General features: G+C 40.2%; 1 protein-coding gene across 1 annotated transcript in view; it reads left to right on the plus strand.

Annotated features, from left to right (window-relative positions):
- SEMA5A (semaphorin 5A) overlaps positions 1–15,350 on the plus strand; it is a 412,149-nt gene that overhangs the window by 304,334 nt on the left and 92,465 nt on the right. Inside the window, exon 12 of the mRNA XM_058831651.1 lies at positions 12,262–12,379. Within this exon, the coding sequence (XP_058687634.1) occupies positions 12,262–12,379 (118 nt within the window). The remainder of the gene's footprint in view (positions 1–12,261; positions 12,380–15,350) is intronic.

Here is a 15,350-nt window from a genome sequence, read left to right on the forward strand (position 1 = left end):
CATCCTGTCTGATGTCCTTTTACGTGGACAACTGATATTTCTTCTGGTTCTCGGACAGCTTCTAGAATTTGTCGAATTATTTCCCCATGGATTAGGCCTTTTCCCATCGTATTTATTAGTCCTCTTTCTTCCCAAATCTTTCCAAAAGTGTGTACTACCCCAAAGGCATACCGTGAGTCTGTATAAATGGTCCCCGTAGGGCTCTTAGGAGAGCATAGAGCTCGCAAGCTTGTGCAGACCAGCTTGCTTTCAAGGGGCCCAATTCTACAATTTCTCCTGATGTGCCATTTATTATTGCATAACCTGACTTTCTTTTTCCCTCAACCACCCTCAAAGATCCATCTATAAACCACTTCTCTCCCCCTTCTAACCCTTGATCTTCTAAATCTGGTCTAACTTTAGTCTGCAGCTCCACAGCCTCAATGCAGTCGTGTAACAATTTTTCTGGAGGTTCACTGAACAGGAACTGAGCAGGATTTTATGCAGAAGTGGTTTTTAATTCTAAACCAGGGGAGCTGATTAAAATGGCTTCATATTTCAGAAGCCTGGAATCAGTCAACCACTTCTCCGCTTTCTGCTGTAAGATGTTTCTCACATCATGTGGAGTGTAAACTACCAAGGGAGCTCCGAAAGTTACCTTTTTAGCTTCTCCCACCAACAAAGCTACTGCCACAATTGCCTGCAAACATGTAGGCCAGCCCCAAATAACAGGATCTAAGATTTTTGAGAGAAACCCTATAGGCTTCTTCTTTTCTGCCCACTCCTGGGTTAGAACTCCCTGTGCTGTTTGTCCACTCACATCCACGAATAACTGAAATTCTTTATTTGTATCCGGTAAAGTTAGTACGGGGGTGGTTATAAGGGTATTCTTCAATTTCTGGAAATCAAACTCATCCTGTTCAGTCCACTTCAACCTGTCGGTGTTTAACCTCTCATACAAAAACTTCACTTTCTCACTGTAACCTTCAATCCACTGCCTGCAATATCCCAAGAGCCCTAAAAATTGCCTGATTTGTCTTTTTGTTTTTGGTGTAGGTAGCGCGAGGATACCTGCCACTCTCTCAGGGTCTAATTTCTTTTTCCCTTGAGATATCCAATGTCCGAGGTATTTTATTTCAGGCTCTGTGAATTGCAGCTTGGATTTTGATACTTTCAACCCCTTCTTTCCTAAAAAGTTCAATAAGTCAATCGTGCTTTTCCTCACATTCTCCTCAGTCGTTCCAGCTATCAATAAGTCATCAACATATTGCAAAAGCTTTGTCCCATTTTCAGGAACAAATTGCGTTAGCAATTGTTCCAACGCCTGCCCGAAAAGGTTCGGAGACTCCATGAACCCCTGGGGGAGGACTGTCCACCTTAGCTGTTGCTTTTGGTTTGTATTGGGGTCCTCCCACTGAAATGCAAAATAATTTCTACTTCTTTCATCCAGAGGGCAAGTCCAAAAAGCATCTTTCAAATCAATTTCACTGTACCACATATCTTCAGGTGAGAGTCTATTTAGTAGGGTATAGGGATTGGCCACCACCGGGAACCTGGTTCGGGTCCTAGTGTTTACAGCTCTTAGGTCCTGAACCAATCGGAAACTGCCATCCGTCTTCCTTACAGCCAGGATGGGGGTGTTATGCTGAGACATGCAGGGTTCCAGAGTACCCCCTTTTAGGAGGTCGTTGATTACTTGTTTCAACCCCCTTCTCCCTTCGGGATGGGGTATTGTTTGACCCTTATAGGGTCCTCAGGGTCTTCGATTTCTATATTGATGGGTTTCATATCCAGCTTTCCTACCTCCCCCTTTGAGTGCCACACTTTAGGGTTAATTTCTTCCTCATCCTTGGGAGTCAGCTTAAATATTCTCACTACCAATTCAGAATTTTTAATCATGATATTAATTCCTAAAGTGACAATCATGTCCCTTCCCAACAAATTGTAATCAGCTTCTTCCACTAATAGCAAATTCCCTAAGCAAATTTTATTTTCAGACTCTATTTCTACATCTTTTATTACGGGCACTTCGAAGAGGTCTCCCTTTGCACCGATTACAAAAACTTTTTCTCTGCTGGCCACACATCTGTACGGCAGTTTCTGCAGGGTACTTTTCTCCGCACCAGTATCCACAAGAAAACTTACCTCCTGTCGTTGGGGGCCCACTTTTAATTTTATCAAGGGCTCTTTGGATGTTCCGGTCCCCAAGTTAAAAAGCCCCCGACACCCCTAATCTTCTTGAAAAATTTTCTCGTCTTTTATTCTTTGCCTACAGTCCCGTCGAATGTGTCCTACCTTTTTACAGTAGTAGCATTCAGGGATTTCTTTCCTTGGGGTTGGGGTTGCCCTGTGAGGACCTCCCGGTTTTCTAGGCAGTGTTTTAAACTTACCTTGTGCTTGCTCCTGTTTCTGGACTTCCTTGACTGCAGCTACCAAAACCTTAGCTTGCAGTCTTTGTTTCTCATCCTCTCTCCTCATTTAAGCTTCCCTTAGGAGCTCCTGGAGGCTTTTATCCTGCCATCCCTCAATCTTTTCTAATTTTCTTCTAATGTCCTCCCAGGATTTGGCAATGAATTGTGTTTTTAGCAGAACCTCCCCCACAGAAGAGTTCGGGTCAGTTCCAGAGTAAATCTGAAAACTTCGCCGCAATCTCTCTATCCATTCTGTGGGTGATTCCTCTTTCCCTTGACATTCCCCAAAAACTTTACTAATATTCTGGCCCCTGGGAACCGCTTCTCTTATTCCCTGAATAATCATGCTCCTTAAATCTATAATGTTTCGTCTGCCCTCCTCCGTCTGGGCATTCCAGCTCGGGCTCACACTAGGCCATTTCTGGTTGCCTGGTGTCCCCTGTGGATTGCGTCTGTCCCAGTCCCTGATACCAGCTTGTTTAATCATTTCTCTCTCCTCTTGATTAAACAATGATCTTAGGATTGCCATCAGATCGTCAAAGGCATAAATGCTACTTCCTAGAAATTCGTCCAACCTTTCAGCCACACCGAAAGGATCATCTAGCAATCGTCCCATCTCTTTCTTAAACGCTCGTACGTCTCCGGAGTTGAGAGGAACATTCACAAATCCGATCACTCCCGGAGCTGTCGGTACTTCCCTGAGAGGGAATAACCGGTGCTCATTCTCACTCTCTCCCCACTCTTCGCCCCCCATTCTCGCTTTCAGACGGGTTCTACTTGCGGGAGGGGAACTGGGGGCTGTGGGTGGTCTCCCCTTTGTTGATTGTGGGAACTCTGCCGCTACCCGGTTAACGGGAGGGATCCCTTCCGTTATATGGGAAGGTCCCGGCTGTGGTGACTGGACTGGCAAGTGCGGATAGAGTGGCCCCCAGCCTTGCGCAGGAAAAACCTCTGGAGAGGTTGCTGTGACTATGTTGTCCGCAGGCAGGGGTAAGGGGAGGGCTGCCGGCACAGCTGCTGACGCTGATTCTCCCGCTCTAGATGCATACATCTCAGCGGGTTGTTCTTGGAAGCCCGAAGGTGCTGAAGGCACTACTTGATCTATAAGAGAAGGCTCCGCCAGTCCATGATATGGGGGTGGTAAATGGTCGAGAGGTTCCCAGGGTTCAGCTCTCGACCCACGTTTTTCTTTTTGTTTTATCGGGAATAGCCCTACTCTGGCGGTTAACCAGAGTCTAGCATATTCCCTCTCCTCGGAGTCCGAGGGGACATTGCCCTCCACGTAGGAGAGCAATTCCTTACATGTCCATCTTTCAAATGTGCCTAACACCGGCCAAGTGAGGTGACTTCTCAATTCTTGTCCTCCCCAAACCTCTATACAATAATGGATCATTTTTGTCTTAGACTTACCTTTTCTCTGGGGACAATCTTCCCAGTATTTTAGCATCCATCCCAAAGGGCTTTCCAGTGGGATGTCTAGCGACCTCTCCGCCTGATCGGAGGGGTCTTTCCTGGTGATCTTTTTCTGCATTTTACTCTTTTTCTGCCCCATATTTAGTATGAAAAAAAATTTCTTACCAGTTTGTTTTTCGTTTCTGCGTTGTGACCTTTTCGCGTTTTACTCGAGAAATCAAAGTTTGCCAATACTCACCCTTCAGCGAGCTGAGCTGAGGTTTCTTGTAATCGGCACTCCGATCCTCTTCTGGACCTTAACCTTGGTTCGTTGACTGAAAGGGTTTACCAATTCCCGAGCTCGACAGGACGTATCCTTCCCCTTTTAGCCTCTCATGATCAGTCCCCCGAGACGCCCTTTCGTCTCAGGTTTTTACAAGTGTGTAAAGAGAGAACTTTTTCATAACAAATCGCTTCCTTCGCGGCCGGCCAATTCCCTCGCGGGAGGATGGAAATGCGACCTTGAAGTCCGCACTCGCTCCGTGATCAGATCACGTCTCACACACTCGCCCAATCACCTCGCTCAACCAGCAGTACTTACAGCTATTTTCCTGCGTGGATGTATTCGTGCACAACAGACGTTTTATGAGCAAAACAAGCCGTGGCTTCCCGAAGGCTCCGTGCCTTCCCGAGCTCTCTCCTCTGGATCCGTTTCCCTTTTATTGTGGTTTTTCTCAGCCTAAATCTAGTTCGGATGTCGGAACAAGCTACGGGGGCTCTCAACTCACCAGGCCGCCAAAATCAGCGGGTGTACCCGTCCTGGGAAGTGAGGTTCCCCGCAGTTTTCTCCGATCCAAGTCACGGCACCAATCTGTTATAAATGCAATGGCAAAATAAGGTTAATAAAAAGCGATTTATTATAAAACAATTTCAAGCACCAGCAACGAAAGAAAAAAAACACAATAAATAGATCAGCGCAGCGCCGGGTGGACAGGGGTCTGTACCCAGAGGTACCGAGTTCCCAAATCCACGCTGTAGGTACTGCAGCCCGGGGTTCTTATAGGGGTTTTTGTATCCTGGGGCAAAATCTGGAGTAAGCACCGTCTAACAAAAGTGTTTGAATAGACTTTCCGGATCCGTTGAGCTGAGTCAATGGTCGGTGGAGCAGAGTTCTTTCACATGCGAGAGGCTCTGAATGTCCTCTGATTGCATTTCCCCGGAATGGAGCGTCCAGTTTGGGTGCGGGAGCAGATGGATGTCTCGACGGAGCAGAGTCCCTTTTACATGCGAAATGGCTCCGAGTGTTTTCTGATTGCACCTGCCGGGGTGGAGTGGCCAGTCTGGGTGCGGAGCAGATGGATATCTCAATGGAGCAGAGTCCCTTTTACATGCGAAATGGCTCCGAGTGTTTTCTGATTGCACCTACTGGGGTGGAGTGGCCAGTTTGGGTGCGGAGGAGATGGATATCTCGACTGGGCCACTGTCATTGTCTGATTTGATTGCTTGTGTCCTGCTTTTTGTTTTGTGTTGGTAAGCGTTGCTGTCGATCGTTACTGCCCAAGTCGGGAAGGAATCTCTGGATTATTTTACATTTTGTATCTTTACAGTATTACAAATATAACATATAATTCTTTATTCTCTTTCACGAATTTTTATCCAATGTTATATTTATCACAAACAGATCCAAGAAAAAAGGGAAAAACAGTCCAGGGAACTTCTCTGCCTCAGCTAGCTAAACTAGCTTAAAGCAAAGGAGGGCTCTGTCCTGCTGTTTGTCCGTGCTGTAGACAATACAGTCCAGGAGCAGGATGTGGGGGAGTGAGGGCTCTTTCGCAACACAAACTCCTGCTTTTTCTTCGCCCCCGCTTTGCTCTCAGAGCCAGTCTTAAAGATGCAGAACTTAATATGTAACATAAACAAGGCAACTAGGGATACAAGCATCATAAAGTCACCCCAGGACAAGCTACTAGAGATTTTAGAAGTTGTGTCCCTATCGTTTATGTTACTCTGCATCATTCATCTGTATTTTTAAATGCCTGTTCTTCATTGCACACATATCTATATAGCTGCAAAATTAGTAATGATGAAAACACTGATAGGTAGCTTTGTCTGGTATTGCATTCATGTATTCATTCAGGAATGGGTAGAACTGTGCATCTGGAACATGACAGGCTTATAGCTTCAGTTTTCTGATCAAACTTTCAGTGATGAATCTGTCTTCTGCAAAATAAGATGACGACCCTGGTGCAGTTCCTGGTATACAGTGTCAGGTCACATTTGATGGTAACTGTGACTATGTAGACATGGAAATTTCAGCAGAAACTGTTGAAATGGTCAGGAGACTCAGTTTATTGAAGTGCTGTGTTTAGGTAAAGACAGAAAAATGTTTCTTGAACAGTCTTAGAGGATTCATTTTTATATATATTGTATGAATAAAATGTTACAGTTCAAGAGGATACCTGATTAGAACTTTCATATTCATATGGGAATATATTCTCCACCTCAAAGGAAATCTAAAAATCTCTTAGAAATTAGTGGTGTTATGATACAGCTTTTAAGCTTAATGTTTTTTTTTAATTGTTGTTCTTTCGAATGCACAAATTCTTTTTTGTCTAAAACTATGGGATTTTTAACATATTTTGGTCTTAATTGTGTTCAATCCTGCCTTATTTTCTGACTCAATAAATCATCTCAAATATAACTGAAGTAGGAAAATTGTGCTGGCATACTTGGTGATAATTATAAAACAGCTGAAGAAATAACCTGCTTTTACTGACCTGCTTTAGAATGAATGAGGTGGCTTACAGTTCTGTTAGCAGTCAGTCAAAACCCATTGCTAAAGTGTAGCACCACTGTCAGCAGGCACACTGAGCCATCACTGCCAAATGAGTGCCTTGCAGGAGACAAGCTCTGCTACCTATCATTGACATTTGGTAAAAAAATATGAAGTGACAACACAGAGCAAAATTGGAATCAATCAGGAGAAACCAAAAGCTGTTGAATGTTTTTGCAGAGTGCTGACTCAATAGGGTAAGTGGCATCAAGAGTCTTTGGATGAACCAGTTTAATTTTATTCCTGAATTTCCTTCCTGCACAAAATTGCCAGTTTTAGCAGTGCTTGGACAAATCATGTGAAGTCTTAAAGATGTGAGCTGGTGCCTACTGGGATTAACAGAAAACATTCATTTTCTGCTGAAATTGAGGTGTAAGGTATACTTCTAGAGACAAGATGACAAAATATATTATCCAGCTCTGCTATCTGCAGTGTGACAGTCTGAAAGGGCCCTGTCAAATGAAAGACCTAATACCAAATTTAAAATTTACCTAATTTTTCAACATTAGCATCTTAAATTGCTTTACTTTAGACAGAAGTTTGGGAGGAAAAGGAGATAAAGATGTGGTATCTGTTTTTTTACTTTCCTTACTTACATAAAATTGACATAAATTTAACAGCTGTGTTGTATAGTTTCTTTTGTTATTTCATGTGCACATTGAATGAACACGTTTCATGTGTTCCTCTTACTGCTGTCTCTTAGGAGAGAGATTCATTAAAAAAAGAGTTAAAACAGTACCAATTTTTCCGAAGGACATATAACTGCAAGTTAAGATTAGTCCCTCTAAATTTCCAATTTCAGATAGAAGATCAGATATTTTTATACTCACAAGCTTTATTCTATCTGATTTTTTAACTGTTAACTTCTTTCGTTATCTGTTTCTTTGTTTTATCTAGGCATAATAGATAAAAATAATTAGCTGCTCTTACTCATATATTAAACCAAAAGAATCATCCCTCAAAGGAAAGAAAATGGTTTTAAAAGGTGACATAATTAGGCAGTAAGGATAAAAACTTATCCTCGTATTACCTCCCTTCTTTTAATTTTAAAGAAACTATGTCTGCTTTTCAGAGATATAGGTGATCTGAAAAAAATAAATGAGAAAACTCTCTGAGATTTGAGTCAGGATGGATCCCAGAAAAGAATTGTTGTGGCAATTCCTGAGAAGAAGACAGCTATTTTAGTCAGGTCCTGCCACATTTCACACACACAGTGTGACACAGTGAGCTGAAGGACGTTGATGATACTGAACTACAGTTTTGTAGGATTTTTTTTCTGTCTGGATATAAGATGTAAAAATTAAACTTTTTACAATATGAGACTTTGATATAATAATGACAGGGACAGTGAATTAGCGCATTAGTGAAAAAATCCCAGCAAAACTACAGCTTCTCACATGACGAATATTTCTCTGAAAAAAGTCTTGTTGCTTTGTTTGGAATAGTTTATATATTTAGAGGATTAATTTCTGTATTGTAGTTTAAAGAAAAAGGTTACTGAAGAATAGTAATGCCTCTAATTTGAGGAGGAAGTTATCCTCTTGTCAACTGCATGAGGTTAGCTGAGTTATTAACTTCTTAAAATGATAATTTTCATATGCTTAGTGGATCTTCTTAACTAAATTGTAATAAGATTCACCTCATTTTACCTTGCTGCAGAGCACTCCAAACCTGGTCAGCTACTGAAAAAAAACCCGTTTAGTGTTCACAGAGTGATCAAACATTCTTTGTCATAGCAGTACAAGAACTTTTCTTCATGGAACTAGGATCTGTTCTGATGCCAGAAAATTGTAAGGACAGTCAAAATATGTTTCTGGCACCTTATTTAAAACTTCTGAGTGACTTGTAATTAAAGGTGCAAGTTGTTTTGATTTACTTGAATTGAAGGTAAAGTGAATGCAAAAGCAAAAGAGGAAATGGGGTCTAAGACCAGAGTGGGAAAAAGATCAGCTTACTCCCACTAAAGAGGGAGTATGGTTCTAAGTGAAAGGATATTTCAAAATACTTTGAAATATTTTTATTTTTAATAAAAAGTTTCTAAAGTGTAATTACTGAATTTATAAATATGAACACTTTGAAGTTGGAAAATTGAGCACTTTGGCTTTGAGGCACAAGTTCTCCCTTCAATGTTATCATTGCTAACATTGCCAGTTATTCATTATGTCAGCCTTTAATTTGTTTTTGCATTCTTTTCTCATAAAACACATGCTTTATCAGAGATACTCAGAAGAACATTGGATATCCCATCTTGGAAACACTGAAAAACCAAGACACTTAAAACTTTTCAATTTGCCTTAATTTGCATGAATGTTCTTTCTCACTTTCTAGATAGTTAAATGGAAACAGGTAGCCTGAGTTACAAAAATGCTAAGTGCTCACAGCTGCAGGAACCAACAGTGGGAAATCTCTTCTGAACAGAGAATTCCCTGAACCAAAAGCTTTATCTTTGAGCTGGCTTTGATCTTTGATCCTGTTTAGGGGTCTGTTGTGGTTTTAAAGCATTAGCTAAAAAAATCACTAGAAAACTTACTCACCTCTTGCTGTGATATATGCATTAGGAGAAGGGCCAAACAGGCTTAAAACATAAAAGGAATAAAGAAAGTTTATTAACAAAACTACAAGAATAAGAAACCAGAATAAAACCTCCAGAAACCCTTTTTAGCCACCAACCAACCATTCCCTTGTTTAATAGACAACATAGAGACAAAACCTGGTGGTTAAAATAGTCTCAGCTTTGCTATAGTCTTTTCATCAGTCTTTGTAGACAAAAAGAAGTTCTCTTTTGTCAATCTATGGAGTTTTTCACAAGAAAACCATTTTCTCATGGCTTCCTATTTCTCTGATGCCAGCTGCCCGGAAAACTGCCATCAGTCCTTTCCTCCCATTTCACGCCACTCTGAGGTGTATTTTTGGGCCAGGATTCAAGGGGTGTCAATTTAAGGATGAGTTATTCAAAGGCAAAAGTTCTCTTCATCTGTCTCTATGATCATCTCTGGAAACAGAAGTTTTCTCTTTTTCTCTTAAGGGCCACAAATCTTCAACAACTCTCACTTCTCCTTTTCTGTTCTAGCATCTCTTAGGATTACAACTACTTCACCGTTTGCTCAGCTCTATCAATGAATTATCTTTGCTTAGATCTACACTTTGAAATACTCCATTCCTCCCTCAAATACTCTTTCATGAATTAAAGGAGTTTTTTCCAGAATATTGTCCATCTCCATAGATTTAACAAAAGAGTATTTCAGCCTATTAAGGCATCTCCTTAATTCTCTTCCCATCTGAGGCTTAATTCCTTTCCTCACTGGCTTTGATAGTTTATGTTGTCTCTTTATATGTTAATCACTTTCATTTTCTTCTCTCTGAAAAAGGAATAAGTCTGCAGGTCTCATCTGGGTAGTGAAAGGGTTAAAATCTTGCCCAGGCCTTGTGGATGGTCCCATGATCTCTGCTTGGGCAGTGGCTGGAGCTGTCTGTGATGGAAAATTTTCAGTGGCTGCCCTGGGGGATGGGGGCCAGCATCTCAGCAGCCAGGCTAGCCCTCAGAGGCAGCACACCACCGGCCGATGGCTTCCCTCCCCCTACTTGGCAGTCTCTGGTGAAACCCAGCAGTGGAAGAATTCCAGCCAAGCCAGGGACCAGCCTGGGCTGGCAGCCCCAATGTAAAAGGCCCAGTGAGCCCTCCGAGGGACTCAGCCCCTCTGGGAAGGGTCTCCTGTCACTTCACAGTCTCCATCCCCCGCTGGGAACCGAAGAACTCCGGCCAGCCCCACTCCCCCTGTGGCCTTGTCGGGCCTGGGAAGGGAGGAGGCTGAACCAGAGTCCTGTTACCTCTTCAAAGCCAGAAACCAGAGAGAGAGAAATTCCCGGGCTTAGGTTTTAAAGGGTGGTGTTCACAGGTTGATCTCACTTTTCAATGGTCAAAAATACTGTCAGTTCTCAGAAATGGCCAGCTATTGGTCAGGAGAAAAACTCCCATCAGCCTCCAGCAGCCTTAACTTCCTTAGGTGTTTCCTACTTTTCCTTAAATGCCAATCTATCACAGGGAGTTTTGACTGTTATGCCTTTTAAATTGTGCCTTTTTTGCAGATGAGAACTATGCTCCCAAATGGTACTGGCAATCCACATTGCCAAGTGGAATGTGGAAGCGAATTATTTGAAATTTATAATTACAGTATTTTGGAATAACACTCCAGGAAATTAGTAAGTCTGCATTTGGCCAGGTGTTCATATGGAAGTACATGAGGAATGCCAGAGATAAATAGAAATACCAATAAAGCACATAAATCAGTTAGGACAGAATCACAGAACACTCATCACATCAGGGGTCTCTAGTGGTTATCTGGTCCAATGCTTGCTGGGTTTTCCAGTTGTCCAGAGCAATGTGGCCATGTCTGGGTGGCTTTTGAATATCTTCAAGGAAGGCGATTCCAGAAGCTCCCTGGGCTGTCTGTGCCAGTGCTCAGTCATCCTTTATGCAACAGCATCTCCTGATGTTGAAGCCTCCTGTGTTTCAGTTTGTGCCCATTGTCTCTGGTCCTGTCACTGGGTACCACTGAAGACCCTGGATCCTCTTCTTTGCATGCTCCCTTCAGGGTTTTGTATATATTGAAGAGATCCTCTCTGAGCCTTCTCTTCTCTAGGCTAAACAGCTCTCTGAGCTCTCTCAGCCTCTCCTCACTGGAGGGATGCTCCAGTTGCTTAATCATCTCTGTGGCTCTTCAGTCAACAGAGGTGATGGGAACAGATAATTAAAGAGAGAGGGATGCATATGGTTTTGAGTAGAACAGAAATGATCAATCTAACATTTTTTACAACCTAGACAAAATGTTTGAATGCATTATTTTTATGTGTAAATTATAGATATTCTTAAAAGTGTTAAACCAATTACATTTTGCTTCACTATAATGGGAGTTCCACCTCCTTTCTTAAGGATCTTTAGCTATGAAACTGCATGCAGACATATTGCCTGGACTGTTAATGTTAGACCTTAGCAAGAGAAATCTGCTATTTATCAGAGAAATTAACTTCTAGTTTTGTATAGTGGATCTTCCAGAGTCTATATGAAACTGGGCTACGATCTTTCTCAGTAATCCTTTACTTTCCCTCCTCATGTGCCACTATGAGTGTTGAGGGCAGCATGTGATATGTAAAGAGGTGTGATGGCAGCCACCAGTGCCCCTTTGAACTAACTTCCAGAGATTTTATGCAAGTGCAGAAAATAGATCAGAAAGTTTTCTAATTAATTTTCAAAGACCAGACATTGTCCTCTGATTTCTGAAAAAGATGATAGCTACAGTTCTAAAACTGACATGTAACTCCTGACATTTTTACTTGGAGCAGACAATATACCCTCTTTATGAATTTCTGTAATTCTCTAGTAAGTACAAAAATCAGTCTAGACAATATACCATACCTGCAGACAGAAATTCAGCTATGCACTTAAAAGAAATAAAGAAATCCTAGCTTTGTGTAGGCATTCAAATTAATTTTTCATCTGGTTTTGGTAATTTTGTCTGTGCCACACCACAACACAGATCAATTTCACCATCTGCCTATAAAATACCAAGAGATGCTACATAGTTATTTAGAAATCGTTGGTCAGTACAAATGAAGATAAATGGTTGTCTGGTTGGTTTTCATCTACAGTGCATGCATTGGATCCCAAGACCCTTATTGTGGCTGGGACATGGTTATGAAGAAATGCTCAACACTGGAAGAAAGTCTGAGCATGAGTCAATGGGAGCAAAGCATTACCATGTGTCCAGTAAGTCCAAATGCATTAATTTGTCTTTTAAAACCTTTGATTCCATGTGAATTTCATGAAAATGAGTTAGCATAGATTTTTCAAGCTCAGAAGACTGCATTTAATGCCACTTTTCTTATGTTTTCCCATCAGATTTAAGCAGAATACCTAATTTCTATTTCTTATCAAACTACTTCTATGATAAAATTATTTAGAGTAATTTCAAAGGGTGGGGTTTTTATAGATAATGTCTAATTTCCTACCTTGAAAACAAATGTTTTCTAAGATTAGTGATATTTATATATTTTTCTCACAGAATTTTTCTCCATTGTGTGCTTTGAAAAAGTTTAATCAGTAGTGGTACAATCTTTTCTTTTAGGATTATTATTGCTAATATAAAAAGCCAAATAACATCTTCTAAAGTCCATGCATTGGAAGGCTGAATTCCATTAATTAAGTCTCACCCACATTATCACAGAGGCGATACTTACAATAAATGCAGGGTTTATATTTACAATGGCTTAACACTTCTCTTTAAAAAAATATTTTGAATAAATTCAATATAATATAAAAAAGCACCAACAAAATTCATTTGTATCTCTCATTTTTAATTTTATTCTGGTGTGGTTTTAATATTCCTTCTTTTCCCTTACTTCAAAGCATGAAAAAAGAGGGTTTAGAAGTATCTTTCTTGTGCTATTGAGCTTTTTTTTTTTTTGTCCCCACTCACCAGTGGGGCACATGCATCTATAAACTTATGCTCACAAGGCATTCATGTTCTAATTTCTATGTGTTTACAAGCTTTCTTTAACATCTTGATGACACTTTCTCTCCTAGTGAACTAGAGATGTGCAAAATCAGCATAGTTCTTCTAGCTTTGACTTGTGCTCTCTACATGTATTGCAGCAGCCTCATAGATATAAATACTACAGTGATTCTGAGGGCTTTTGAGAATGTGCTCCTGTGTTCTGGCTGTATTTGACATTAAATAGCAATTTTATAAACATTTTTTCAAATTTTTAAAACTTTTAAAAAATGTTTGTCTTGTTCTGTCTTTTGCATCCACCTTCTCACATAGAAGAGTAGTAAAATAGGCCTGTCTTGGATTCATCTGCATTAGCATTTGAGCTGAAATCAGGAGCAACTTTGGGGAAAATACTAAGATTACTGAAATTCCTCATTCTGTAGATATTTGCATGGGCATTCAGCCTGCTGTGCTTAGTATTGAATTGTGGCATTAGGCCTTATTTTCTTTCATAGATACAGAACATGAGGCCAAGATGGGGTGGAGGGAGGAATAATTTAGAAAGCATAATTCCATTCTCTTCCATTCAGCTGGTAAAACAATTATTTAGTTTCTGTTATATGACGTGCATAGGATATAGCAGTCTAGTCAAAGCAGGGGAGCACCTAAGTCTTGCTTAGAAATTTATCCATAGTTGTATCCAGAGACTTATCCTGCTAATCCAAGACTCGAAGACCTAGTTGACTTTCAACCTTCAAAGAAATTTTGTCCTTGAGCAGAATGATAATATAAGGAAGCCTGCATAATATAAGGAAGATTTTAGAATTATCTATCTAAATTGGTAAGTGTGGGTTTACATCTTTATGGTTTTAAAGCGTTATTCACTAAGTAACACATTATTGAACAGATTGGAAAACTTCATAAAAACTTTCCTCTGAAGTAACACAGTACTCTGGAAAACCGCAATCAATTACAATTTTGCTTAGGGAGGCTTTCAAATATTTGTTTTTATAGCATTTTTATGTGCTGTGCTGTGCTCATAGGATATATAAGCCAAGATGTAATTAATTTAATTTTGTAGGCAACTCAGCTATGTGCATCCTTAACACGTGCTGGATATATTCAAGGCAGTGTTGCAGGCACAACATAAGAGAATATTCAAAATCTACTCTCCCTCTTTTGGTTCCCAATTGCTTCCAATATCTTAATTGTTAGTAAAATTACTTGGATCTTTTTTAACATTGTAGATTTTTTTTAGATTAATGAATGACCAGTTTCTTCTAAAATTGGATCAGAGAGTGGTCTGTTTATACAATAGTTTAGTCTAGGATAAAAAGTGTGACCAGTTTCCTTTGAGAAATTATTTCCTACAGAATTATTCATATGGCTGAGTGTTGAGATGAAGAACAAGGGATGGGACCACCTTGATTTGAAATGATTTATTGCTCAAGTAGCCAGATAAGATATCAGTCTCAAGGCATGAGGTTTAGAGAAGCAACAAATCAGCCATAGCTGGAGGAAGGCATGAGTTTCTTCTTTGCACAGCAATATATTTGCAACATTTTAGCCCAATAGACAGTTGTCACAAAACTTGTTTACACTTATTAACCTATCACCTTTACTTAATTTTGCCACACTGTGTCTGTCTTTTAACCAATAAGCTGATAGGTCACATACATACTTTTCTACTACTGTTTCTAGATGTCTAGCTTACTCTATACATCACACTATTGCATCTTAAACCTCAAACTATTTTACTTAATATAATTACTTACCTACTCTAGGCATATTCTTACTTATAACTATAGGAACAGAAGTTTATAATTTCTGTACCCAATGTCTGTGTACTTTCATCACTACATCAATCCAAGCTCTTTCCAAGGCTGCAAATTGAACCCTTCAGCATATGTTGAATTTTCCATTTTTTGATTTCCGACAGCTGAGTACTTATAGGCATGTCATGGTAGAGGAGAGAGGTGAGTAGGAGAGATAGATGAGTGTCTGTGCTACTATCTCTGGACTTTGAAGATCACCTTTGAAAAATGTGGTTATTTTGGTTATCTTGCCCTGATTTAATTCTCAATTTTATTTTTAGGTTATTGTTTCAGTTGGCATGAGTACAGCAATTGTACCTAAATATGGACACTAATTAATGCTATGGCATATGTATCCACTTTGATCTTTTTCTAGTTGGTCATGTATCCCTATTATTCATCCAATAATTTTTATGGTAATGAAAAATTGGTT

Source organism: Poecile atricapillus, chromosome 2, assembly GCF_030490865.1.
Source record: "Poecile atricapillus isolate bPoeAtr1 chromosome 2, bPoeAtr1.hap1, whole genome shotgun sequence".
Classification (NCBI taxonomy): Eukaryota; Metazoa; Chordata; class Aves; order Passeriformes; family Paridae; genus Poecile; species Poecile atricapillus.